We start from the raw sequence: 26,487 nt of genomic DNA, 5'->3' as shown, positions 1-26,487 counted from the left end.
CCCTCTTGGCCACGGAACAAGGGGGAGCAGGGCCCGGGCCCTGAGACAGGCACGTGGAGGCAGGCACGGGGGTGAGGCGAGGAGGGGCCGGTTTCTGTGGCTGTGGAGTCTGGGCGGGACCCTCACAGCCCTGTTTTATTGGGTGCTGACTGTGTCTGTGCGGAGCACTTACCCACATGATTCATCCCATCCTCTCAAGCGCCCACGGGAGGTCCCCTTCCCAGACTGAGGCCACCCAGCCAGGACGTGGTGATGGCCCAGCTCCTCATCAAGAGCACGTCCTTGCTGGTGGTCTCTGCAGGTCAGGTGGCCTGCCTCGCCGGGACCTTCGGGGAGGAGGAGGGGACTACTTCAAAATGAGTTCTTTCTAAAATTAAGTTTCTTTCTATTTTTAAATTTCTTTTTCTTTTTTCCTTTTTTAAAGGTTATTTATTTTATTTTGAGAGAAAGAGAGTGCAAGCATGGGAGGAGCAGAGAGAGAGAGGGAGAGAGAGAGAATCCCAAGTAGGTTCTACACTGTCAGCACAGAGCCCTACCTGGGGCTCAATCCCATGAATGGTGAGATCATGACCTGGGCTGAAATCAAGAGCTGGGTACTTTTTTTTTTAAAGAGGGTACAGCCAGCGAGGGGCAGGGTGGGGGGAGAAAGAAAGACTCCCACGAGGGGCAGAGAAAGAGAGAGAGAGAGAGAGAGAAAGAGAGAGAGAGGGAGAGAGAATCTTAAGAAGGCTTCACGCTCAACATGGACCCCAATGTGGGGTCGATCCCACGACCCTGGGAGCATGACCTGAGCTGAAATCAAGAGTTGGGTGCTCAACAGACCGAGCCACCCAGGTGCTCCTAAAATTAAATTTCTGCTTTGGGCCATTTCAGGAGGTGCATATGTGCCAGTGCACCTGTCTCAAAATTAAACTGCCAAGGGGCGCCTGGGTGGCTCAGTTGGTTAAGCGTCTGGCTTCCGGCGTCGGCTCAGGTCATGATCTCATGGTTCGTGGGTTCGAGCCCCGCATCAGGCTCTGTGCTGACAGCTAGCTCAGAGCCTGGAGCCTGCTTCCGATTCTGTGCCTCCCTCTCTGACCCTCTCCTGCTCATGCTGTCTCTCTCTGTCTCTCAAAAATAAATAAAAAAACATTAAAAAAATTAAAAAATTAAACTGCCAAGAGACTATTCCGACAACAGCAACATGCCCAACACCAGCAAGAACACACATCGCGTGCTCCTGGGTGCCCAGCACTGTTCTGAGCACCTCACTTCACCCTGGCGTTCCCACCTCTCACAGACAAGGCACCCACTGTCCAGGTGGGTGAAGGTCACAGCTAATAGGGGCTGGGCTTAGGACTTGAAGCTAGTCTCCAGCCAAGGTGCACAGCTGAGCCAGTAGATGCCAGTTTGAGGCACCGGACACCACAGAGATGCCACCCAGACCTAAGGCTTTATTTATTTCCTCTTTCCACTTGAGTCCAGCTTCTGTCCTCCCCACGAGGCCTCTGTACCCACATCCTGCCCCTGCCCCCTAGCCTATTGTCAGAGGGACGCCATTAAGACTGAGTCAGACCCCAGTCTTCCTCAGTCAAAACCATCCACTGTTTCTACCTCTTTCAGAGTCAAGGCCCTCACAATGGTGCACAAATCCTCACTCTCCAGGCTGGTTTCTCTTTGACTTCAACTCTTCCCACTTCCCCTTTGTGCATCTGGGTGGCTCAGTTGGTTAAGCGTCCGACTTCGGCTCAGGTCATGATCTCACAGTCCATGGGTTCGAGCCCCATGTTGTTCTCTGTGCTGACAGCTCAGAGCCTGGGGCCTGCTTCTGATTCTGTGTCTCCCTCTCTCTCTACCCTTCTCCTGCTCAGTCTTTGTCTCTCTCTCTCTCTCAAAATAAAATAAAGACATAAAAAAAAAGCCACAGTAGTCCTCAAATCGAGTTAGCAGGTTCCTGCCTCAGGACTTTTGCACGGCTATCCCTCTGCTTGGGACACTCTATTCCCAGACATCCTCATGGCTCCTTCTTTCCCTTCCTTTGGGTTTCAGTGCATAGGTCACATCTCAAAGAACCTTTCCTGAAATGCTCCCTCTGTCTTCTCTAGTCCCTCACCCTGCTGTGTTCTCCATTAGTGCTCACCGTCTGATATGTTTATTGGCCTTCCTCCTCACAATGGATGGGAGCTCCCTGAGGAGACAGATTTAGCTGATCTTCTTCCACCCTGAGTCCCCCGTGCCTAGAACCGCTGTACGCACAGTAGGTACTCAGTAAAGACGTACTGAATGAATGAACTAGTGACTCGGAAGCGCCGCAGTCCAAAGGTCTTGGACGTGAGGTCGGGCGTGTCAGGTGAGAACAGAGGACACATGGAGATGCGGGGGAAAAGCTGTTTGGAGTCCGACAGACCTGGGTCAGATTTGGACAGCCCCGTTTCACCATGATCTTTTCCCAAATGTGCTATTATGAGTGTGTTTACCAGCCCTGGGCCTCAGTTGCCTCACCTGCAAAATGGGAATGGTGTCCATCCCCCGAGGTGGTGTAAGAATTAAATGAGATCACCCACGTGGAGGCACTTAGGCTTCTATTTGGTTCACGACAGGCTCTTTCATAAATATGCCTTCAGACGATCAGAGGTGGCTTCGTAGGCCCAGAGAGGCCTGAAGGTGGTTTTCCCCAGCGGGCAGAACATGGGAGACATTTAGGTGGCCTGTCAACAAGTCTTTGCCTAAGTCTGACTTGCCCAGGAGAAAAGTGCCCTTTTCTCAGTTTTCTCCGAAGCCGGTTACGTGGGAGAGGGAGTCTCGGTTTCTGTGCTGGCCCTGGCCTCCTCGTGCTTGCTGACCTTTTTGTATTTTTTTTATGTTTATTATTTTGAGAGAGAGGGAGAGAGACAGAGAGAGAGAGAGAGAGAGAGAGAGAGAGAGAGCAGGGGAGGGGCAGAGAGAGAAGGGGGCAGAGAGAATCTCAAGCAGGCTCCGTGCTGTTGGCACAGAGCCTGATTCGGGGCTCAGCTGTGAGATCATGACCGGAGCCGAGACCGAGAGGAAGGCGCTTAACCGCCGGAGCCGCCCTGGTGCCCCGCTAATCTCCTCTTGTAACAAGGGAGGTGCAGAAGCTGCAGCCAGTGACAGTGTAACACCGGCTGCCTCTCTTGTGTTTTCTGGTACTTCTGTTTATGGGCAGGTGAGCCTGTCTTTCCTCTTACAGAAGCGACATGTAACATACTTAAGAAAGTAAGCCGGCTTAAGGGAAAATGTTAGGAATAGCGATGGGACGGAAGGCAGCTACATGCCACGGGCAGGGTGGTGTCCCAGGAGGGAGTCTCTGAGTCAGGTGTGAGCCACCTTCAGCCCCGTGCTCCCGCCCTTGGAAATGGAAGCAGCAGGTTCAGGGGTCCATCAGCGATCTGGAGGCCTCAGATTTACTCCAGCTCCCTGCGCCCCCCTCCACACCCCCCTACCCCGGGGCCCCAGGGCAAAACCACAGCCCATTCTATCCGGAGAAGGTTCTGACAGGCAGGTGGGAGGTCTGAGGCAGATGACGCCAGAAAGTGCTGGCAGTGGGGCTCCGGGGCGGGGCAGGCCTGGGCTTGGCTCTGGCTCTACCCCCACCCACCGCTCCCCTCTGAGCCCCAGATACTCGGTCTCTAAACGGAGTTACCAGAAGACTATCTCCCGGGGCTGTGTGAGCCTCGAAGCGCTTAGTCCGGCACTGGGCACATAGCAGGCCCTTGAGAAACCGAAGTTGCCATGATTATTATATTGTTATTGCCACTGTCCTCATGATTATTATCATTAAAGAGAGGTGGAATAACAAGGAGGTAGGAGCTGCCGGGCACAGACCGGGATTGTGTTTACACGGTGAGAGGGTGTTACAAGTCGGGGTGCGGGTGCTGGGGTGGAGAGGGACGGACTGAGAGGCATTGAGAAAGGCGGATGGAAACCGGCCCCTCCTAACTGGGTGATGAGTCCCAGTGATACAAGGCCGGGGACAAGTGGGAGGACCCAGGGCCCTGGGAGCAGAGAAGCAGCCCAGGGTGCGAAACAGGGGCGAGACGGGGAAATGCTGAGTTCCATGTCCTGAGCTGGGATGTGGGGGGTCCCTCACGCTGACCCCTCCTCCCTTGCTGGTGCAGCCCGGGCCCTGCAGAGACAGGGGCGGGTGGGGCGAGCAGCAGTCTTGGGCCTCCCAGGAGGCTGTGAGCTCACACACGTGCCCCCTGTGGGCCAGGTAAACAGGATGGGTGCCTGGGTCAGCTGCTTCCTCCCACTCATTCCCTGGGGGTGGCCGGCCCGCCCAGCTCCCTGCTCCGCACCCAGCTTTCTCGGCCAAGAGCAGCCCCAGTGCTGAGACACCCTGGTTGGCCACTTCCTTCCCCAGGGCTCGGGGTCCCTGCTAAGGGCAATCTCACAGCTCCCAGGCTCTCTGCGGGCTGGAAGGTATGGGAGAGGTTGAGGACAGTCACCTTGACATGACAGTATAGGAGAGAAGACAGATGGGAGAGACAAAGGCCACTGAAACCAAGCAGCAAGGCCAAGAAAGGGCACCCGCCTCTCATCCTGATGCCCCTGACCCAGGCTGGCTTCCCAGTAGTGGGTCCCGCCCACTACACTTGCCTCCCTGCTTGGGTGCTGCCTGTGGTTCCTCTCTCCTAAGTCCCCTCCATCCCACCCCCTCGAGGAGACACCAACCACCTATCTCCTCAGATGCCCCCATCCCCACCCTGCGCCCCAAATTCCTAAGGTTGGGAAATCGGAACACTTTTGGACCTGCCTCATCCCGTTTCTTCCTCCCTCCCTGATGCTCAGGCTCCCTCTCTGTTTCAACACAGATTCTCGGACTCACAATTGCAGCTCATTACCCTATCGGATGGCTGGCCCTGAGTCACGAGGGAGGGACTCAGGGCTGCCCAGCCCTGTCACCTTCTCTCAAGCTACAGTATAAGGAGTAGTGGCGGGGAGGAGGACGCTGGGAAGGCAGGGGAGTCTGGGAAAGGAGAAGGCTGCACATCTAGAGGGAGGGAGAAGAAGTCCGAAGGAAGAAGAGAGCAGCGGAGGGCACGCGGGCACGGACGAGGAGAGAGGACAAAGAGAAGCACACTCGGGTGGGAAGAAGACAGGAGGGGAAGGAGGAGCGAGGCAGAGATGAGGCTGCAGGGCTCCCTGGCCTGCCTCCTGCTGACCCTGTGTCTGGGCAGTGGGGGGGCCGGCCCGCTGCTGCAAGGAGGGGAGGGTGCTGGAGCAGGGGTGGGGGAGGCCGTGGGACACGGGATGGGAGACGCCATTGGACAGGGGGTGGGAGACGCCATTAGCCAAGGAGTCGAAGAGGCTGTTGGCCAAGGGACCGGAGGGTCCGCCGGGTCTGCCAGCAGGGAGGCCATGAGCCGTGGCATGGAGGAGGCAGCCCAGGTCCTTAGGGACCCCGGGGGTGAGGCTGGCAGACAGGCTGAGAACATCATTCGACAAGGAGCAGATGCGGCTCACAGCTCCTGGCAGGGCGTGCCTGGCGGCAACGGTGCTTGGGTGAGTAGCTGGGAGCCGCGTGTGGGAGTGGGAGGCCGAGGGCCCTGGGCTCGAGTCTCGGAGCGGGTGGGAGGGCCTCTTACTGGTGGCTGTCTGGGGTGGTTCCCTCCGTGTTCTTTGTCCTTCCTCCACCCCTGGGGGTCTCCCTCCACCCGCCTCTGCCTTTGTCCTGCCCTCCCTGTCGCGAAGGGGATGGTCATACACACTGACTGCGGGCATGTTGCTCTTGCAGGGAACCAACGGCCAACCTCCATCTGGAGGCCATGACATCTTTGGCTCTCAGGGCGGCTCTGGAGCCCACAGCCACGGCAATCCTGGAGGCCTGGGGACCCCCTGGGACCACGGATACCCCGGAGGTTCAAACGGTGGCTTTGGAACCCACCCTCAGGGAGGCCCCTGGGGCCAAGGAGCCAATGGAGGCTCTCCCAACTGGAGGCCCAACGCTCAGGTATGGTGACCACCCCAGCCTTGATGCTCGCCACCTCCCACCCTTCCGATGTGTGGTCTCCGCGCCTTCCTCATCTCACGGTCAGTCGCCCTCAGTCTCCACCCTCGGCCTTCCCTTCTCTGCAGGGGGCCGTGGTCCAGCCCGGTTACGGCTCAGTGAGAGGCGGTGGTAACTCACACACAGAGGTAAGGGGACAAGGAAACGGCTGTGGGGAAGCAAGGATGTCCGGCCGGTGAGACGGAAAGGAGGCGAGATGACGAGGAAAGAAAAGAAAGATTGGGGTGTAGGGGGGACTGAGGTACAAGGCCGCTCGGACAGCGGAGAGACGGGTCAGGCCAAGTGAACAGGAGGGGAGTGGGGCCGGCTTGGGGGAGAACCACGTGGGGACAGAGGCCGCAGGAGGCAGGAGGGCTGGCTGTGGCCGCGGCTCTGACAGGGCTGGAAACTCTCCTCCGCAGTGCACCAACGCCCCGCCCGCGGGCTCAGGCGGAAGCTCCGGCAGCTCCGGGGTAAGGGACGGCGGCGGGGGGCATTCTGCACAGCAGACGGCAGTCTCTGCTCGCCTGAGACTGTGCAGGGGACGTGCCCGAGCAAGGAGGGGTGGGGGGCGCTGGAGGGGAGCAGATGATCCCGGTGTCCTCGACTCCGGTTCTCACTCTGCTCTCTTCTTGCCCCTCAGGGAAGTGGTGGCAGCAGCGGCGGCGACAGCAGCGGCAGCGGTGGTGGCAGCAGCGGTGGCAGCGGTGGCAGCAGTGGTGGCAGCGGCGGCAGCAGCGGCAGCAGCGGCGGCAGCGGTGGCAGCAGTTCCGGGACCAGCTGGGTGAGTCCTGCTCCCTGATGAAGGCAGAGGTGCAGCCCCGCCCCGGTGGTCCCTGCTGAGGAGACGCCCTCCTGGGCCCCTGCTCCCCATCTTTGCCGGCCCAGCAGGTGGGACTCCTTACACACGCCCTCTAGTCCCCCGCAGGGGTGTCCTGCCTGCTGCCAGCCCCCCGGGGCTCCAGGTGTTCCGCTCCCTGCGGTGGGGATGCTCTCTCTCAAGTCTCACCCACTCCTGCACCATGTCCACTGGGCTGATCTGACCAGAGACGGGGGTGGCAGACGGAAGGAGAGAGGGGGCCATGGGAAAACAGGACACCTGCTTGGGGAGCTCCCCAGGGAACAGGGGCAGACCTGTCCACACATAGAGAAAGGACATTTATGGAGCTCGGTGTAGATGACATGGATACATACAGGGCACGTGAGGCCCCTGCAAAAGGGGTGAGGGGCCAGGAGGGGCCCATGGGCTCAGCGTGGGCTTTCCCACAGAGGGGGGAACACAGCTGGCTTTCTCGGGTATCTGGCCACAAGCTGTCAGGCCATAAGAGAGAGGTGACTAGAATAAGCCAGGTCCCACAGACCACTTTAGTTTACTGCCCTTTGTACTACCTGCTTCCGCATATAGGACTGTCCTTTAGAAAGTTCTAGGAATTTTGATCAAAGCAGCTATTCAGGCTCCCAGGTAAGGACTCAAGAGGTCCCTTCCCCTTTCTAGGTTCCAGGAGAGGGAGGGGGAAGAGAGGCAGGAGGAGGGCAGACTGAGCCCCTAGGTGCCAGGGTCAAGATTCCTCACTTCTGGCATGTCGGGAGGCAGGGAGGGGGTGGGGAAGAGGAGACAATAGCTCAGAATCCCCAAACTGGCCCATATTTCCAAATACACTTGGCCACAACGGGCCTTCGTGCTCCAAGTAACTTCCCTCCATGACTGGCTAGCTAAAGATGGGAGGAGATGGAGGTTGGGGACAGGGGAGTGAAAAGAATCATGACACCCCGGAAATGATTTGGTTCTCGCTGAGTCCTTCGAAGACCCTTGCTTTCTCTCCTAGGGATACAATTCCGGCTCTTCCTCCAGTAGCAGCGGTGGCGGAAGCAGTGGTGGAAATAAACCTGAAGTGAGTGTCCGCTGAGTCACCCCATGCACAGATCTCTCTCCTTTCTCTGGAGAAGGGAAGACAAGGGGGGTGCCGGGGCCCCTGGGATGATGGCAGAGCTGAGAGGGGGTGCGCTGCTGGGGGTGGATGTGGGCTAGCCTTGGGGGCAACATGCTGCAGTTTGGGGTCTGGGATAAGTTTCCCAGTGGCAACAGAGAGAAAGCCTTCTCTCTCTCTCTCTCTCTCTCTCTCCTCTCTCTCAGTGTGACAGCTCAGGGAATGGAGTCCGCATGTCTGGAGGATCTGGGGGTCAGGTAAGAGCCAAACTTGGGACTGGGCCCAACCCTGCTCAGCCCCACTCCGTCTGTGGGGAAGAAACCGAACGCTTACCCCTAAAGATACTCACTAATCTCCAAAGTAATAATGAATTGCAAATCCTCACGTGATGTGCCTCACTTTATACCGTGATGGAGCGGTGAAAAATCACATGGAAGCCAGTCCTTTTAGAAACAATCATTTCTAATAATCTACGCCCACCTGGCCAATGAACAGAGTCACGTGATGTTTGCGACAGCATTTGGAAACTGTGTTGAAAGCATACACTTCCCTCCTGGTTATTCTGGAAATCTGGGCTTTCTGTCAGCACCTGCGGCACTGACAAGAGGAAGTGTTACACTAAGGTCCCCATCAATCACCTAGAGTTCTTGTGAAAATGCAGGTTCTAAGTCAGCAGGCCTGGGGTGCGGCTGAGATTCTGGTTTCTATCTGGTTCTGGGCATGGCGGATGGGGCTCCACCACGGCTGGTGTGAGCACGGCCGACCGACAGGGAGAAGGTGCCACATTGAGAAGGCTCCCTGAATATCAGGCTCCTCGGATACTAGAGATAGTAATCTCGATGGGTAGACAGGTGTCCGAAAAGCTCCCAGCCTGTAACTCTATTTCTGGTGTTTTATGTACCAACGCCTTAAATACGTACTCAAATATATCAGTCTTTTCTTCTATGGTTTCTGCTCTTGAAAATAAAAAAGGCTTTTTATTTTCTTCTAGAACTACTTCTATAATTTCATGGTTTCTATTTAACTCTTTCATCCATCTGGACTTGACTTTGCTGTATACAGTCTGGTCCGGTTCCTCAGATCAGCTGGATTTAACCCACACTTTGGATCAGAGCTGTGTGCTTTCTTAGGAAGGGAAAAACCAGATAAAAACAGAAGAGAGGGAGCCAGCGAGGTATGATGCATCTCCCTTGCACCCTCCTGAACACTGAACTGGTGTTCCCAGCCTCACGCACTGAATTATTTCCACCAACTGATGTCAAAATGTTGCTTGCAAATACCTTCACATTTTGGGGGAGTTCCTATGGGGGTTGTAAATTTTTGTTTTTAAAATTTTTAGTGTTTATTTATTTTTGAGAGACAGAAAGAGAGATGGAGCACAAGCAGGGGAGGGGCAGAGAGAGAGGGAGACACAGAATCTGAAGCAGGCTCCAGGCTCTGAGCTGTCAGCACAGAGCCTGGCGCAGGGCTTGAACCCACCCACGGACCATGAGATCATGACCTGAGCTGACGTTGGATGCTTACTGACCGAGCCACCCAGGCGACCCAGCTGTGCCTTTTTTTTTTTTTAAGTTTATTTATTTATTTTGAGGGAGAAAGGGGGGGGGGGGGGGGGGGAGGGGGGGAGAGAGAGGGAGAGAGACAGAGAGAGTGAATCTCCCAAGCAGGCTCCGCACTGTCAGCACAGAGCCTGATGTGGGGCTCATACTCACAAACCATGAGATCATGACCCAAGCTGAGGTCAGACACTTAACCGACTGAGCCACCCAGGCGCCTGGGGGTTCTACTTGGTTAAATGGCTCATCTGTGCTGGGCATTGCTTTCTTTACAGTACATTAATATCTACCAGTACAGGTCCTCCCTTGCTGCCTGTCTTTTCCAGTGTTTTCTCACCTATTCTTAGACACTTATTCTCCCAGATGAATTCCAAGATTATTTTGACACGTTCCAAAAGAGAATCCCATGAGTGTTTTTTAAAAGAATTGTATTAAATCAGCAGAAAAATTTTCAGGGATGGACCCAAGATCTAGAACAATGACCTGTGTTCTGTGTCTCATCCTTCAGGGCTCCCGAGGAGGACAGGGAGGGCCCAGCGGCTCTGGTGACCTCAGGGTAAGGAGATGCCAGGCCTTGAGAGGAGAGTCTGGTGGCAGGAGGATGGCGTGGAGGTCAGCTCGGCAGTAGCGACACCAATGGGCAGATTGTCCCATGTTGTAGCCTGGTCTTGATCTTGGCTCTGGGGGTTCATCTCAGTCCTGGGAAGTGGGGATCTGGAGGCGACTACCTCTCACTTAGGAGGAGACAAGTCAGGCTACTTCTGGGCCTCCTTGGCCCGCGTTGACTCTCCAGCTAGTGTCACCCTTCTGACCAAAGCAAAACAGCTCAGACTGGGCCCTGCAGTTTGAATCAATTTAGTCTCACAGTCTGGCTGGCTCCTGTCTCAAAACCACGGGATAATTCAAATACGTTAGTGACAAAGGCCCTTCCTGTTGGGCAGCTTGCACATGTGACCAGAAAGAGGTGGTTATGTTACCTGTAAGGACAGTAAAGTGAGCACCAGCCAAGTTCATGAGAAGCTGAGGCAGGATTTGCCAGGGAAGACGGAGCTGCCCGGGGAGAAGGGCCTCTCTTGGGACCTGGGAAGTCTCCAGTCCCCTAATTCAGGAGTCCCTTGCCCACATTCTGCTGTCCTGGCCTCTCATCTCGCATCTTTCCTGCTTCCCCACCGACTCTTCTCCATTTTCTCTCTCCTCAGGAAATAAGCAAAGAAGGCGGTCAGTTCGTTGGGGGCTCCCAAGGCAACTATCAGGTGAGCAGGGATGGCTGTTTGAGAAGGGATGGTGGCAGTGGGGGACAGAGCACTAAGGGACCGGGAAAAGAAATAGAAGTATCGGCGTCTTCTTGCAGCTGCCCTGAGTGTGTGTCGGGTCACCATCGGGAGACCAGACAAAGGTCTGGGATCCCTGTCTCCTTCTCCATTCATTCATTCTCTCCCTCCTTTGAACTCTGGTCAGAGCCGTGCTATCATTGTGAGGGAAAACATAGCCGAGAGTAACAGAGGAATGGCCGAGGGGCTATATTGGGAACCACACTCGAGAAGCAGCGTAGACAAGTGGAGAGGCAGTGAGTTCTGAGTTAGTAGATTGGGGTTCAAAAGACAGGTATCACCTGTCATCCGGGCATCTTCAAGCCGGTCAACTGACCTCTCTGAGTCTGGGCCTCCTCTCGGGTCAAATGGGAACAGCAAAGCCTAATTCGCTCACCCCCCTCACCCGAGTTACCGCAGAACTTTCTGCAACCACCAAAGTGGTTCAGGATCCGGACCCTGGAGTCCAGCAAGGAGACCGATCCTGAGGCGAGCTGCTGATGGCTCTGAGTTTGGTCTCCTTCTCTGTACAGTGGAGACAACGCCACACACGGACGTGGCAGGATAAGGCATGATCCTATCACACGATACTTCCTAGCGGTGTTTTGGGGGCAGGCTATGCGGAGTGGGGGGAGGGGGAGGCACAATATGAATCTGATTCAAGGGACTGGGCAGGGTTATTTTAGGAAGTGGTAAATATTCTAGGACGGTGGGCTTCCTAGCTGCTGTGTGAAAAAGAAGAGAAGGTGACTTTATGGACAGACACAGAGCTTGAGCCAAGGCAGAGATGGTGAGCCAGGAGCAGATTGACAAGGGGGCATGTGTGACAGGAGGCACAGACTTTGAAAATTAGTCCCCTCTTCTTACCCAGGGGTCCAGTGGAAGAGGTGAAGCTGTCAGTGGGATCGATACCTTGGTGAGTGGAGGCATCACCCCACCTTGGGCCTGTACCGTGGTGTCAAGGAAACTCTGTGTCCCCTCCTGAGTCCCAGGGCGCCCACCCCTGCCTCTGGCTCACAAGGTGGGTTCCCACTCTCATCCCATTTCTCCCCGGTGCCTTAGAATTCTCAGACGTCTCCTGGGCTCTTCAACTTCGAAACTTTCTGGAAGGTGAGCTCAGCCAGATTGCTCTGCTTACTCTGTTGGAAAGGCAAACCCCTGTCCCGCAGGGGGAAGTCCTCTTTCCATGTCCAATGACTGGCAGTGGTGGACTTTGGCCTTTCCTGCCCAGACGCCCTGAGCCAATTGCATTATGGCCCAGTTTTCCAGTTTCCTTTCTTTCTTTTCCTCTGCAGAATTTTAAATCCAAGCTGGGTTTCATTAACTGGGATGCCATAAACAAGGTAAGGGCTGGAAGGCTATGCCATTCCGATCTCCGGGTGAGGAGGGAATGGAGAAGAGGTGTGGGGACCTGGGGAGGCGATGGTGGCCACTAAGGGAGCGTTTTGTCCAGTGCTGACAAAAGGGGACAGCCATGACGAGGAAGGCCTGCAGATGTGAGGGGTGGGCGGAGCTTGGGAGCAGCGGGGAGTCGGGCATGAGGAAGGAGTGGGCCTCCTTCAGGTCTCACTGTGCAGCGCAGACCGCAGACTGAGCAAGTCTGAAGCTTAGCTTCCCCTTTGAGACCTGGAAGGTTAAGGGGAGAGCGCGGAGGCCTAGTCCTCGGGACACGGGAGAGGCCACAGAGGCCGGGTAGGGGTGGACGGCACTGTCGGCGGGGCCAGAAAGGCCGCACGAGGGAGGACAGAGGCTGAGTGAGGAGGGACAAGAGGGCCGTGTGTGTACCGTATGTCTGCCGGGGGCCAGGCGCGCTGGGCCCGGGGCCCGCGTGAGCTTAGGAGGCGCTTGGGGCCCTGAACCCCCTTCTCTTTCCTCCCTGCCCACCCTTCCACGTTCAGGGGATCCCCTGGTCGGGCTGATTTGACACCCAAATAGCAGATGTGCCTCCAGAGCAGAGGTAGATAAACAACCCAGGCCAATGCCAGAGGCAGAATTTGCAAGCGAAGGCCCGCTGGTGTGCTTTGTTTGATCCACTCTTTTTTGTTTTTAATTAAATGCTTAGTTATTTATTTTGAGAGAGAGAGAGGGAGAGAGAGGGAGAGAGAGAGAGGGAGAGCGAGCGAGTGAGCGGGAGCAGAGGAGGGGCAGGGAGAGGAGAGGGAGAATCCCGAGCAGACTCCACACACAGAGGGAGGCGGATCTCACCAACCTGATAATCGTGACCTGAGCCCACATCAAGGGTCGGACAGTTAGCCGACTGAGCCACCCAGGCGCCCATGATCCATTCTTTTTCTTGAAGCATTCTGAACTAGTCACCAAAGTTTAAAAACTGGGAGATTTTACAAAAATTCCGGCTTCTCTTGAAAAATGTGGCAACACGGGGCCCCTCCTTCCTTGAGCTCCCAGAGACAAGAGCTGAGGAGCAGCTGCTTCTTCCTGGGGGGGGGTGAGGAGGGGTGAGGAGGGATGGGGGGCTTGTTCTCCAGCAGCCCCAGGCCCCCTCCCTGTCACAGTCTCCGAGCTTCTGATCCATAGCACAAAAGAAGCAAGGCAAGGGTCCCTAACCTCTAAAACTGGTGGGGAAAACGAGGTGGTGGTGGTGGGCAGGGCGGCAAGGACAGAGCCTCACCCTCAGCACGGCCAGGGCTGCCTCTTGGGGAGTAAGGGGGGACAGTGAAAGATACAGGAGGCAGAAGTTCTCAGCAGCAGTGCGGTTCTGGTCTGGATGGAGCAAATGGACTGTTTCTGTTTTATAGAGAAACAGCCCCCCCCTCAGGTTCCCCCCCCCATTATGGGAACTTAGGGTCGGAGGCACATACTCACACTTCCCCGAGTCCAGGAAGGCAGTAACCTTCTCGCACGTCTAGGGGGCCGGTAAAAGGAGAGCCCTCACAGGCAGGATTCATCTGGGGCGGCTTCCCCAGGAGCAGGTCGAGGAACCAGGGCAGGACAGAGATGGGCAGAGAAGAGAACAGGGAGTCCATCTCCTTCACAAGGAGGGCCGGACTGGCCAGTGAGGACAAGGAGAATACACGTAACAGTTCTCAGCAAGTATTAGGGCTTCAAGCCCAACTGGAATATCTGGATTTGACTGGATGATTGCCGTGGGCAAATGGGTCCCTGCAGATTTCAGCAGCGGAGGCCAGACCCACCCTGACCTGGCCCACTACGGCCTGAATTCCTATGCCTTGAGCTTCCTCTTAGAACTTATTTCTTTGCCCAGGACCAGAGGAGCTTTCGCACCCCGTGACTTCCAGACAAGGAGCTACCAGATGGATGGGAGCCCCCCTCCCACCCCTTCTTAAACCACCACTGTCCCACCACTAATCTCAACCCTTACCCTCGAAATAAACCTTAGCTGCCCCCACTCCTGGTCTCTGCTCCTTTCTTACGTCTCCACTGTTGTTCTCCAGGCCATTCTGGAAGGGTCGACCATAGCCCTCAGCTTTGGGAAATGGGCTGGAGGGGGAAGGGCAGGTAGGAAGGCGGGAAGTTCTGGGGGCAGGGATGCTGATGAGTTCTGTCAGAGGCTGGGGAAGCAGGATAGTGAAGAGCGTGGGGCATGCGCCTGAGGAGGGGAGCTGCTTAGTGGCCCCCGATCTTGCCTCCCTCTCCCTCTGCTTCCAGAAGCCATTTTCTGGTGTCTCTGAAGACACCCGGCTTCTCCCAAACCTTAGTCACGATGAAGGTTGCAATGGTGGGAACGGGAACAGGGGCGCAGGTGAGCAGGGGGCCGGCTCCTTGCTAACCTGCACCCCGCCTTTCCTCTACAGGGCCAAGTCCCACCCCCCAGCACGCGGGCCCTCCTCTACTTCAGCAGGCTCTGGGAGGTAGGAGACCTCTCACTTTTCAAAGAACTGGGGATCCGGTCATTTGTCCCTCTCGCCACCTCTCTCAAGCCCCAGCCCACCTGTTGCAAAATTCACCCTCTTGTCACTTTTGAGATCTCACTGAAGTACCATCAGAAGGGCTAACACCCTCAGCCTCCCCTCCGCTATTGCCACCTAACCCCCTCCACCTAACCCCCGAACCACACCCAGGCTCACGCTCCCACATCAGCCCCGGACTTTCCACCACGCTGTCATACTCCCTGCTGAGGCCCACTCACCTCTTCTCCCTCCAGGATTTCAAACACAACACCCCTTTCTTGAACTGGAGAGCAATTATTGAGGTAAGGGTGGCAAAGCCTCTTGTCTTGGGGTCGGCTAGCTCAGCTCCGGGACATGGGATCTAGGCCCTTGGCAATGGCTTGTGGACTCAGTTGTTTATGCTCCCTGCTGAGGGAAGGTGCCTCCCTCCCTTCCCACTCTCCTCCCTGTCTGCAACGCTTGAGTGGGGGTGGGGTGGGAGAGAGAAGCTGTGAGTCACTGGAGGAGTTGGGTGGGCGGTCCTCCCTCAGATAAAAGCCGAGGCCAAGGGCCGGGGCCTCCAGAGGCACAGGAACATGAAGCCAGCCACCATCTCTGCTCTGCTGCTTTTCCTGCTGGGCGTGGCCTGGGTCAGGGGGAGCCACAGCTGGGTGGGTACTGCAGGGTGAGCGGGCGGCAGGACACCAGGTGGGAAGACACAGAGGCCTGGAGCTGAGGTCAACTCTTGGCACTGGACAAGGGGCTTTAGGGAGGAAGGCTGAGAGAAAATAGGAGGGACAGGGGGTAGGGGGGAGAAGGTCAGGTCATGGTCAAGTGCAAGCAGGTGCAGAGGGTCTGAATATCTGGGTTCTGGGAAGGATGGGCAGGACCTCTGGGTCCTGCAGGAGGCCACACCTCAATTCTGTATGGCCAGTGGCCTTTGGGCACTGATGCACAGGTTGCCCAGTCACTCATCCATGTGGGCCAGGCAAGTCTGGCTGGACAGATGGGCCATGCAAAGGGGGAGGTCAAGGCCCTTCCGCTGCGTACTGTCATGCACTCATGAGTGACCAGTGTGGCCATGTCATTTGATGGAAATCTGAGTTTTATTTTTATTTTTTATTTTAGAGAGAGAGAGAGTGCAATCAGGGCAGAGGAAGAGAGAGAGCAAGCACGAACAAGGCAGAAGGGCAATGAGAGAGAGAGAATCCTAAGCAGGCTCCACGTTCTGCACAGAGCCCAACGAGGGGCTCGATCCCACAACCCCGGGATCATGACCTGAGCCAAAATCAAGACTCTGATGCTCAACTGACTGAGCTACCCAGGCACCCCATAAATCTGATTCTTAATGGTTCACAATTCATTTAATTTAAAAATGCAGACCAAGGGAAAAATGTCCTGAGGACTGTGGTCAAGCAGTTTGTGACCTCAGTGTTGGGGCTAAGAGTGGGGCTAAAAATCAGTGGGAGTTAAGTGAGAGTTAGGGGGCACATCCTAACCCTGTGCGTGGGCAGGCGAGAGTGGGGGCTCCAGGTGGCGAAGGGATAGTCGCAGAAACCAAACTCTCCTGCTGCCGAGAATTCTCCTCTTGCCTTGACCCAGGAGGGGAGATGGTGGCGCACTGCGCTGGGTCTCACGAGGCTTCGCGAACTTCCTGTGTTTCTCCCCTTTCTCTCTCTCTGGCCCAGAGCTAGTCTAGCCACCCCGCTTTGCTTCCATTTGCTGAGGGTAAGAGCCTGTCCTCCGGGAACCCTGCGGGAACAGCGTTTGTGAACAGGGATTGTGGGGCCGAGGATGGAGCAGCGCTTGGTTTTGGCAGAAGGCGGGCTGGGCTGAGATGGGCATCCGCGCTGGGGAAGACTGTGGGCACGGCTCCCTGCTCGGTCCCGGCCAGTCTGCCTCAGCCCCAGGTGTGCAGGTGGGGGCGGTGTTGCCTCGCTCCCCCACACTCAGTGTGGAAATCTGTGCCGTATCTTTCGGGGCCATCAGTTTCCTCCAGGCTCCCTGCCTTCTCTGCAGGTAGCACTGCTCATGGCCCATGGACAGGGGTGCGGTGTGGTGGGTGGGTGCTGGTGCTTCGGCAGGAGGGCCGAGCCTGGGCAACAGGCTGCGAGTCTGGCGGGGCCGAGGACCGTGGACGGAGGCGCCCTAACTGTGGTTCCCTCTCCCTCCCAGGGCGCTGATGCGTCATCGCTCCAGAAGAGGTCGGGCGGTGCCGGCCAGGTGAGTCTCTCCGCCCTCAGACTGCCTTCAACGGCCCTTGGCCCTTGTTCTCAGGGCTGGCCGCTCTGAAGTTCTCTCTTCTTCACACCCCATTCTGTCGTTTTCTCAGTCTGACGCAGGATGGGAAGAGGTGGCAGCTGTAACTTCTAAGGTAAGACATCTGTCGCTGGGCCTCCGGGTTCAGACCTCACTTCTCTCCTTGGCCTCCTGCCCTCATCTCCTAAGTAACACTTGAGGAGCTGGGAGAGGTACCAGGGAGGAAGGAGGCAGGGCTGTTCGGGTGAGGACCACCAAGTGGGGTGAGGCCGCGGGCTCTGGCTGGCCCAAGAGGATCCTACAGAAAAGAGTGCGTGATGCAGGAGGGAAGGCAGGGGCTTGGAGAAGGTCTGGCCCAGGCAGGGAGGTGGCGTGTTCATTCCACAGCAAAATGCCCTCACCCCTTCTCTCCTGCCCCCACCCCCATTCTCTGGCTTTCTTTCACAGAACAACTATAAACAGAAGGCATACCCTACTCCCTCTGGTGGGCAGTACTCAGCCAAGATCCCCTCAAAGGTAAGACTCCCAAGTGCCCTGTTTCCTCGCTGGGGTCCTGCCAGGTTTAGCTGAGGCTGGGTCCTGTTCGTTTTGAAAGTCTGGTCTGCAGGGAGACTCGGGCTCCCTGAGAGCACTTTGGATCAGAGGGTGGAAGGTTCCATGTTCTTCACACCCACCTGCTCAGGAAAGGTTACAAGGGGGCAGTGGCTGCCCTGCATGTGGAGGAGAAAACGGAGAACGAACATCCTCTCAAAGAGGGATATACACTCTTATACACTCATGCACAGGGCAAAACAAGCAGCCTGCGCTGTTTTTTTTTTTTTTTTAATCTTTATTTGAGAGAGAAACAGAGCATGAGCAAGGGAGGGGCAGAGAGAGGGAGGAAGATACAGAATCGGAAGCAGGCTCCAGGCTCTGAGCTGTCAGCACAGAGCCCGACGCGGGGCTCTAACCCACGAACCCTGAGATCATGAGCTGAAGTCAGACGTTGAACTCCCTGAGCCACCCAGGCGCCCCCACTTTGCTTTTAGTGTCTGTTCCCTCCACTTCTTTACCTGCTGATTTCATGGAGGGTGGGGGAGAGGAAGTCACACCAGCACTTGGGGGAGGGGGCTTGCCCAGAAACTTGTGGTTCGTGGGAAAATTAATGCTTCATTCCACAAAAGAAGTAACAGAAAACAAACTAACAACAAACCCTGAGAGGGGCTCCTGGGTGGCTAAGTTGGTTAAGCGTCTGACTCGGTTTCAGCTCAGGTCATGATCTCACAGTTTGTGAGTTCGAGCCTCACTTTGGGGTCTGCACTGACGGTGTGGAGCCTGCTTGGGATTCTCTCTCTCTTTCTCTCTCAAAATAGACAAATAAACTTAAAAAAATAACAGAAAACAACCCTGAGAATTATATTTCATTCAGTTACAAAGAAAGCCATCTTACAGATTCCATAAATGAGTACTAATTTGGCTGGGGAAAAAAAACAGGCATTAATTCCCCTCCATCTCTCAGAACAAGGAAGGCCTTGCCCTCGGGGGCGGGACTTCTCCTGAGAGATCAGAAGTCATCTACTGACTGGAAGCAGGCGATGGAGCAGCCGGCACCGCCTGTGGGTGTCCACTCACCGATTTCTGTCCACCCAGAGGCAGGGGGACACCCATCTCCCCTCTTTTCCATCTGCCTGGCCAGCATCTGCTCACCTTGGGTCAGGTACTTAGGGTGATAAATCTGCTTTGAAAAACAGTCCGTGAGCTGAACGTCCAGTCAGACCCAAGGACTTTGGTCTGTGCCCTCCCCTGCTGTTGGGCCCCTCCTGAGCCCTGAGGACGTTGCAGAGGACACGGAGGTCCCTGCTGCCCCACATCACCTCCTCTGATCTTCTCTTTACAGGGGGGAGCCACGCCTTCCTCCTCGGTGAGTACTGGGACAGGGAAAACGGGGCTCATGAGAGAGAGGGTCTGAGGCCACAGGGCTTGCCGGAGACAGGGCGCCGTTGGCTCAGACACTCTCCTTTCCTGCAGGCTTCCCGGGTGCAGCCTGGACTGCTGCAGTGGGTGAAGGTCTGGTAGGTGAGTATCCGAGTGGGCTGCGGAGGGCACGGTCACCCTGCGGGCAGGGCTGGGACCCCAGCATTTGCTTTGCTTTGGGCAGAAGCTCTAAGGGCACTGAGGAGGAGCCGCTCGGGTGGGGTGTGGGGGAAGACTCAGGAGGAAGTGACGGAGGACACTCGGGAGCACCCTCTGAGGCCCGGGAGCAGGCGTGACAGGGGCAGCCGGGAGGAGAGGTTGAGGAAGGGTCTGGGGTGACTGCAGACAAAGGTGCAGCGGAAGTGAGTCTCCAGGGCGGGAGAGGTAGGAGAAGACCTGAGCAGAGCCACAAAGTCCGTTCCAGGGAGGAGCAAGAGTGAGGGGACCCACGGGAGAGACAGGTAGGACGCCAGGAAACACCGGGGGCGCCGAGGCTGGATGGGAGGGCACCTGGTTTCGACAGACCCCCGAGGAGCCGCCCGCTACTGACGGCTTTGTTCTCTTCTAGAAAATTATTTCCGGTCACGATGGAGGCCCTGAGAAGCGGCAGTCTTCAAGGAGCGCAGTCAGGCCCGTCCCCAGCTCCACCCCCGCCCCGCCCAGTGTCAGGCTTGGTCTAGCTGCTGACCCCCGCTTTCTCCAGGTTGGGGACCCTGTCGGTCTGTCCCTTGTCTCTGGCAACCGCACTGTGGAGTCTCCCTGACCAGCAGCCTCCTGGGATAAACCGCCGTTTTTCTTCACCTACTCTGTTTTGTGACCTGAAGTCGTGTGACAGTTCTTCAGAAGAAGCTTCTCCTCCTGAGTTTTGTGCAAATAAAGCCTGAGTCTTGTTTCCCTAAGATTTCCTACACTGTATTCTTTATCGCTGTGCTGATGGGCTGGATCAGGGAGGATGGAAGTGATTTAGGGGCAGATAATGTGCCTTCCCGCTGAGACTGGTATACCCAATGCAGGGGGCGGGGAGAGAAGACCTCCTGCTGACAAGCGGCAGGTAGTTGATCTCACCGTGCCTCAGTTTCTCCATCTGTAAAAAACTATCTTTGCCCAGTCTGCATCCGAGTGCCATGCCCCTGCAGGTGAGGCACTCCCAGGTGTTTTGCTAGCCTGGAAAAGGCAACAGGGAAGCGATCACATCAGGAGACGGGGTTAAAGAGGCTTTTCAAGACAGGAGGCCAGTCCCAGTGGGTTAGGAAGGGGCAAGAACAGGGGCCAGGGGCCAGCAGAGCCTGTGCCTTGGCCTCGTAAACACACTGCGGTGTAGGTGTAGGAAGTAGCAGGCTCACACCCAGTGCCTTCGGTCTGTGTCCCTGGGAGGCAGAGGGGGTGGTGGGAACTTCTACGCCATCGATGTACCAAGGAAACAGGCAGAGGTCGTTGGTGCAGGTGGAGGCCAGCCTTCTCACAGGCCTACAAGCTCTGCAGACCGGACCGGAGGGTCTGTGCTTAGGGTCTTTAAGCCAAAGTCTCATCAAAGCGGCAGAATGTCCCCAAATTAGGGAGTCCCCACCACTCATCTCCAACATCCCTGCAGTGACCCAGGAAGTAAAAGGACAGGAAGCACCTTGCCAGCCTCGGTGACCCCCTCTGAGATCCCAAGTTCCCTGAGCGCATGGTCCATCTGCCTGGGTCATTGCTCAGCTGACCACACTGACCACAGGGCCTGGCACAGGCGAGGCCTCAAATAGTTGATGAATAACTGAAAGAAACCTGGCCCAAAATGGACTTGGGGAACCCACCTTGATCAAAGCCATCTGGCTGAGAGGAAGATGAGGACTATTCTTATTTTCACACTTGTCCTGAAATTGGGGCTACCGCTTTATACGGACATACCTCATCCGACCGTGCTTTGTGGCTATTACGTTTTTACAAACTGAAGGTTCATGGCAACCCGGCCCCAAACAGGTCTATTGGTGCCATTTTTTCCAACAGCATTTGCTCACTTTGTGTGTCTCTGTGTTACCTTTCGTCAATGCTCACAACATTTCAAGCTTTTTCATTATTCTTACTATTTTTGTTATGGCGGTCTGTGATTGCTGATGTTTGATGTTACTGCTATAATTACTGTGGGCAGACACATTAGCGTCACCCATATACGACGGCACACTTGATCTGTAAATGTGTGTGCGTACTCCACGGACGGCCGTTCCCGTCTCTTTCCCTTCCTTGAGCCTCTCTATTCCCTGAGGCAAAACAATATTAAAATCAGGCCAATTAATAACCCCACACGGCCCCTGAGTGTTCAGGTGAAAGGAATAGTCACACATCTCTACTTGATATCAAAAGCTGGAAATGATTCAGCTTAGCGACGAAGGCATGTTAAAGGCCAAGACAAGCTGAAAGCCAGGCCTCTGGCGTCAGTTAGCCATTTGTGAATTCGAAACAAACGTTCTAGAAGGAAACGAAAAGTACTACTTTAGTGAGCATGCGAATGGCAAGAGAGAAGACAGCCCCGTTGCTGCTGCGGAGGAAGTTGGAGTGTTCTGGGCAGAAGATCAAGCCAGCCATGGCATTCCCTTGCGTCAGGTCTCATGCAGAGCAGGGCCCTAATTCTCTTCAGTCCTGTGAAGGCTGAGAGAGGCGGCCAAGCCGCAGGAGCCGTGTGTGAAGCCAGCAGGCGCTGGCGCATGAGGGTTAAGGAAGGAAGCCCTCTCCACGACACACAAGTGCAAGGCGAAGCAGCAAGTGCTGAGGTAGACCCTGCAGGAAGTTCTCCAGAAGATCTAGATGAGATCGCTCGCGAACGCAGTTACCCTTAACAACAGATTTTCAACGTAGGCGAAACGGTCTTCTATTGGGAGGAGGTGCCGTCTAGGGCTTTCCCAGCGGGAGAGAAGTCAATGGTTGGCTTGAACAGGTCAAAGGGCAGGGTGGCTCTCTTATTAGGGGTGAATGCAGCCGGTGACTTTAAGTTAAAGCCATTGACCACTCTGAACATTCTGGGGCCTGTAAGAATTACCCTCCATCTACTCTGCCTGTGCTCTGTAAAGAGACTGAAACAGCCTGTATGGAAGCACGTCTGCTTACAACATGGTTTACGAATATTTTAGGTCCACTGCTGAGACCCACCGCTCAGGAAAAAATAAAAGACTCCTTTCAAAATATTACTGTTCACTGACAATGCATCTGGTCACCCAGGTGCTCTGATAGCTTGTATATATAATGAGATTCATGTTGTTTTCATGTGCGCCGACACAATACCCATTCTGCAGCCCATGGGTCAAGGAGTGATACTGACTTTCGAGTGTTATTATTTAAGAAAAACATTTTGTAAGGCCACAGCTGCCACAGATGGTGGTTCCTCTGATGGATCAGGGCAAAATACATTGAAAACCTTTGGGAAGAGATTCACCGTGCGAGATGCCATTAAGAACATTTGTGATTCAAGGGAAGAGGTCAAAATAGCAACATGAGGAGGAGTTTGGAATTCCAACCCTTGTGGATGACTTTGAGGGGATCAAGACTCCAGTGGAGGAAGCAATTGTGGATGTGGTGGAAACGGCAAGAAGTGGAGGCTGGAGAGAGGACGTGCCATGTCTTGATCACGCTGAAGGGATGAGGGGGTGCTTCTTAGGAATAAGCAAAGAAAGCAGTTGCTTGGGGCACCTGGGTGGCTCAGTCGGTTAAGTGTCTGACTCTTGATTTCACGGTTTGTGGGACTGAGTCCCGAGTTGGCCTCTGTTCTTACAGTGAGGAGCCTGCTTGAGATTCTCTCTCCCTCTCGGCATGCTCTCTCTCTCTCTCCAAATAAATAAATAAACTTACCAAAAAAAAAAAAAACAAACCAGTGTCTTGAGATGGAGCCTACTCCTGGTGAGGATGCCGTGAAGGTGGTTGAAATGACAAGGATTTAGAATATTCCATAAACCTAGCTGATAAAACAGAGGCGGGGTCTGAGAGGACTAACTCCTATTTTGAAGGAAGTTCTATTGTGGGTAAAATGCTATCAAACAGCATCACGTGCTACAGAGGAATCGTTCATGAAAGGAAGGATCAGTGGATGCAGCAAAGCTCAGGGTTGTCTTAAGAAATTTCCGCAGTCACCCCCACCTTCAGCAACGACCACCTGGATGGGTCAGCAGCCAGGATGTGGAGGCGAGACCCTCCACCAGCAAGAAGATTCTACCTTGCCGAAAGCTCAGATGATGGTTAGCATTTTTTTTTTGCAATAAAGTATTTAAAAAATTTTTAAACATTTTTTATTTATTTTTGAAAGAGACAGAGAGCGAGCAGAGGAGGGGCAGAGTGAGAGGGAGGGAGACACAGAATCTGAAGCAGCTTCAAGTTCTGAGCTGTTTTTAGCCCAGAGCCTGAGGCGGGGCTCAAACTTACAAACTTTGAGATCATGACCTGAGCTGAAGTTGGACGCTTAACCAACTGAGTCACCCAGGTGCCCCAGCAATGAAATATTTTTTAAAATTAAGACATGTACATTGTTTTTTAAAGGCACACTGCCATTGCACAGCTAATAGATATGGCATAGTGTAAACTTAACAATATGTTTGAGAAACCAAGCATCACTGGACTCACTGTATTGCACTATTCGCTTTATTGCAGTTTCTGGAACCCAACCTGCAATGTCTCTGAGGTGTGCCTGTCCTCATCTTGGATTTCAGCTAGGGAGGGAGGGACTTGCAGTGCCTCCTGGAAGCCACAGGGAGGCGAACCCAGCTCCCCCAGAGCAGACGCTCGATTCTTTGGCTGACTGACCGCTGGCTTCCTGGAGTGTGGGTGATGAGTCTGAAACAGCTGGACCTCCGGGCTCCTGGAGCCAGTGCCCGAGGGACAGAGGGAAAAGCTGAGGTGGTCAGCATGGTTCTTAGCTCTCGGGGTGTTCCTGGTCCAAGGCCAGCTGAAAACTGCCCTTTAAAGTGTCAGGGCCCCTGGGTGGCTCAGTCAGTTAAGCGTCCGACTCTTGATTTCAGTTCAGGTCATCCTGACCCTGACCCTAACCCTAACCCTAACCATGATCTCATGGTTTGTGGGATTGAGCCCCATGTTGGGCTCTGTGCAGACAGTGTGGAGCCTGCTTGGGATTCTCTGTGTCCCCCTCTCTTCCCCCGCCCCTTGCTCTCTCTCAAAATAAACAAGTAAACTTTAAAAAAGTTTAAAGCTCCACCTGAAGTGGGCAAAGGCCTCTAGTGTAAAGGACTCTAATAAAAGGGTAGAGCATCCCTTTCTCCCTCCTGGGTCTTCGTAGTAGCTTCTTTTTAGATTGATTTTATTTTTTAATGTTTATTTTTGAGAGAGAGAGAAAAACAGATCATGAGCAGGGAGGAGCAGAGAGGGAGACACAGAAACCAAAGCAGGCTCCAGGCTCTGAGCTGACAGCACAGAGCTCCATGCGGGGCTCGAATCCATGAACTGTGAGCTCATGACCTGAGCCGAGGTTGGTGTCTTACCCGACTGAGCCACCCAGGTGTCCCTGAAGTAGCTTCTTGACATAGCCCTTGACTTTCATTTTTTCCCCTGAAATCCATTCTCCCATGACAACCAGGATGGATCCAGGCTCAGAATCCTCCCCAAGTTTTTTTCAGTAGCCCTAGAAGGAAATCTCAACTCCTCACCATGGCTCGGGATGATCTGGCTCTGGCCTCCCTCTCTCCTGTCAACTGGGACCTGATTCGAGAAGCTTACAAGGAACACTGCTGCTACCCGTCCCTGGAGCTCAAGATCTTCAGAAGACTGGAGCCTTCACTGCTTTTGGTCTACGTTCAAGTGCCCTCCCGCAAGCAGCTGAAACAAGGACACCTACCCCCGTGCTCACAGCACCCCCCTTATATTTTCTTCCCAATCTTGTCATTCACTGAAGTTATCTTGTTTCTCGATTTTTTTTTAGATTATGATCCATCCACAGATCATGATAAATTCCACAGGACAGGTATCTTAGCCATCTTGAATTCCCAACACCGAGGTCCAAAGTGGCTGCTCAGTAAGTATTTGCCAAGTACAGACTGGAAGGAGGGACCAGAATTAGGTGGGATCAATCAGGAAGTCTTCCTGGGAGAAACGTAACAAGCAAAGGGTACATAGGGACAAAAGGTGGGCGTCAAAGGAAGAAACCAGACCTGCTGGGCAACGTGGCTGCTTTGTAGGGTGTGATGGCAACACTGGCGCAAGCACAGGAGGGGAAGGGACGGGGTGTCCCGAACTCTGCCTCCCATCACCCCACACCTGGACCCCCTTTCTCTTCAAAGATTCTAGGCTCTCCACCTGGGTGTTCACCATGGTCCCAAGGCCCCAGTGTGCATCCCTTCATTCCCGTGTTCCCTCTCTGAACCCAGGAGGCTGGCTCTCAGCCCCTAGGTGTGTCTGTAATGTAGCAATCAGGGCTGGGCCTTGCCTCCTACCCACACTCAAGTTCTGGCAGATTTGGGGTGGGGTGGGGGCAGGCCTGTGGGAAAACAGGGGTTTACTGGTATTCTCAGAGAAGGAACTAGAACATCAACTGGACTTGGAGATGGATTGACACAGAGCCAGACTGTGTGACTCTGCCTGATGCCATTAACCCTACGTGATACATCCAAAGCACTGCTGAAATCCGGTGACTCTCCTGGCACCCATTACCCAAACCGCTGATGGTGAGGATCCCTAAGCCCTCCCTCCTCCCACTTGCCCAACCATTGGACACTGGGCACTAGCAAGGAATACAGACCCACTGAGGCAGTATAGGGACACTAGATTCTAAAGTTAGCTCTTAGAGCATAAACCATGGAAGGTCAAAATTGTCCTTGAAGATCAGCAGGAAGGTACCAAATGGAAACAAAGCAGCCCAACCCAGCCCAGCCAAGATTGCTTTGGCTGTGCACACTGTGTTCAGAGGCATTACATGAAAGTACCTGTCCGTAAACACCAAACTGGAAAGCCAGAAGTGGAACTAGCAAATGGTTTATAAATACACACTTGAGGGGCATCTGGGTCACTCAGTCGATTGAGCATCCGACTTTGACTCAGGTCATGATCTTGTGGTTTGTGAGTTCGAGCCCTGACTCAGGCTCTGTTCTGTTGGCCCTCTCTTTACCCCTGCCCCCCGACTTGCGCTCTCCCCAGTACAAATCAATATTAGAAAAATAATGCACACTTGGTGAGGCAAGGTGTTCCTACTACAAGAGACACCTGGAGTCGGAGGCAGTTGCCAGTTCATTCTGGGGCATATGCTTGTTGAGGGCCATTAATCTCTTTAAAAATTTCTGTATATTTTTTAAATGTTTATTTCTGAGAGAGAGACAGACAGAGACAGAGACAGAGTGCAAGTGGATGAAGGGCAGAGAGAGAGAGAGGGAGACACAGAATCCAAAGCAGGCTCTGGACTCTGAGCTGTCAGCACAGAGTCTGAACTCATGGACCACAAGATCATGACCTGAGCCGAAGTCGGATGTTCAACCGACTGAGCCACCCAGGCGCCCCAAGGGCCATTCATCTCTTAATTCTCTGTCTCCATTTTGCCAAGAGTGTTGCCAGGTTAACTCACGTGTGTTTGGAGCTGCTCTCTCTGGCTATGCAGGCTGCATACCACAAGAGGACACCTGGGAAACGGATGGGGTTACATGCGGCCTGCCCCCAACTCTCTAAGCAGCTCTAATTCATGTC

At 54.7% G+C, this 26,487-nt stretch overlaps 1 protein-coding gene across 3 annotated transcripts; it reads left to right on the top strand.

Annotated features, from left to right (window-relative positions):
• The first annotated feature begins 4,905 nt into the window (after positions 1-4,905).
• On the top strand, positions 4,906-19,741 carry DMKN (dermokine). Of its 3 annotated transcripts, XM_029925936.1 has the most exons (20): positions 4,909-5,502; positions 5,735-5,950; positions 6,076-6,135; positions 6,409-6,459; positions 6,630-6,770; positions 7,813-7,878; positions 8,121-8,171; positions 9,979-10,026; positions 10,670-10,723; positions 11,652-11,696; positions 11,843-11,890; positions 12,076-12,123; positions 14,554-14,610; positions 14,904-14,951; positions 16,804-16,851; positions 16,961-17,002; positions 17,335-17,403; positions 18,764-18,787; positions 18,895-18,942; positions 19,409-19,741. In XM_029925936.1, the coding sequence occupies exons 1-19, from the start codon at positions 5,125-5,127 to the stop codon at positions 18,940-18,942; spliced, it is 1,542 nt and encodes a 513-aa protein (XP_029781796.1). In that variant the 5' UTR covers positions 4,909-5,124; the 3' UTR covers positions 19,409-19,741. The 3 variants fall into 3 exon arrangements, with proteins under 3 accessions (XP_029781797.1, XP_029781798.1, XP_029781796.1); XM_029925937.1 differs by lacking the exon at positions 9,979-10,026 and having other exon boundaries at positions 4,906-5,502; XM_029925938.1 differs by lacking the exons at positions 14,554-14,610; positions 14,904-14,951 and having other exon boundaries at positions 4,906-5,502.
• The last annotated feature ends 6,746 nt before the right edge of the window (positions 19,742-26,487 follow it).

This window comes from Suricata suricatta, chromosome 16 (assembly GCF_006229205.1).
Source record: "Suricata suricatta isolate VVHF042 chromosome 16, meerkat_22Aug2017_6uvM2_HiC, whole genome shotgun sequence".
Lineage (NCBI taxonomy): Eukaryota > Metazoa > Chordata > Mammalia > Carnivora > Herpestidae > Suricata > Suricata suricatta.
The sequence above is the reverse complement of the archived record's forward strand: the minus strand, read 5'-3'. Positions and strand labels throughout refer to the sequence as shown.

What these genes read in the sequence shown, in the direction of transcription:
- DMKN (XM_029925936.1), top strand. Translation starts at nt 5,125, where the DNA reads ATGAGGCTGCAGGGCTCCCTGGCCTGCCTCCTGCTGACCCTGTGTCTG. An exon ending in CTGGCGGCAACGGTGCTTGG is followed by an intron (nt 5,503 to 5,734) that starts GTGAGTAGCTGG and finishes TTGCTCTTGCAG; the next exon opens with GGAACCAACGGCCAACCTCC. An exon ending in ACTGGAGAGCAATTATTGAG is followed by an intron (nt 14,952 to 16,803) that starts GTAAGGGTGGCA and finishes TCTCCCTCCCAG; the next exon opens with GGCGCTGATGCGTCATCGCT.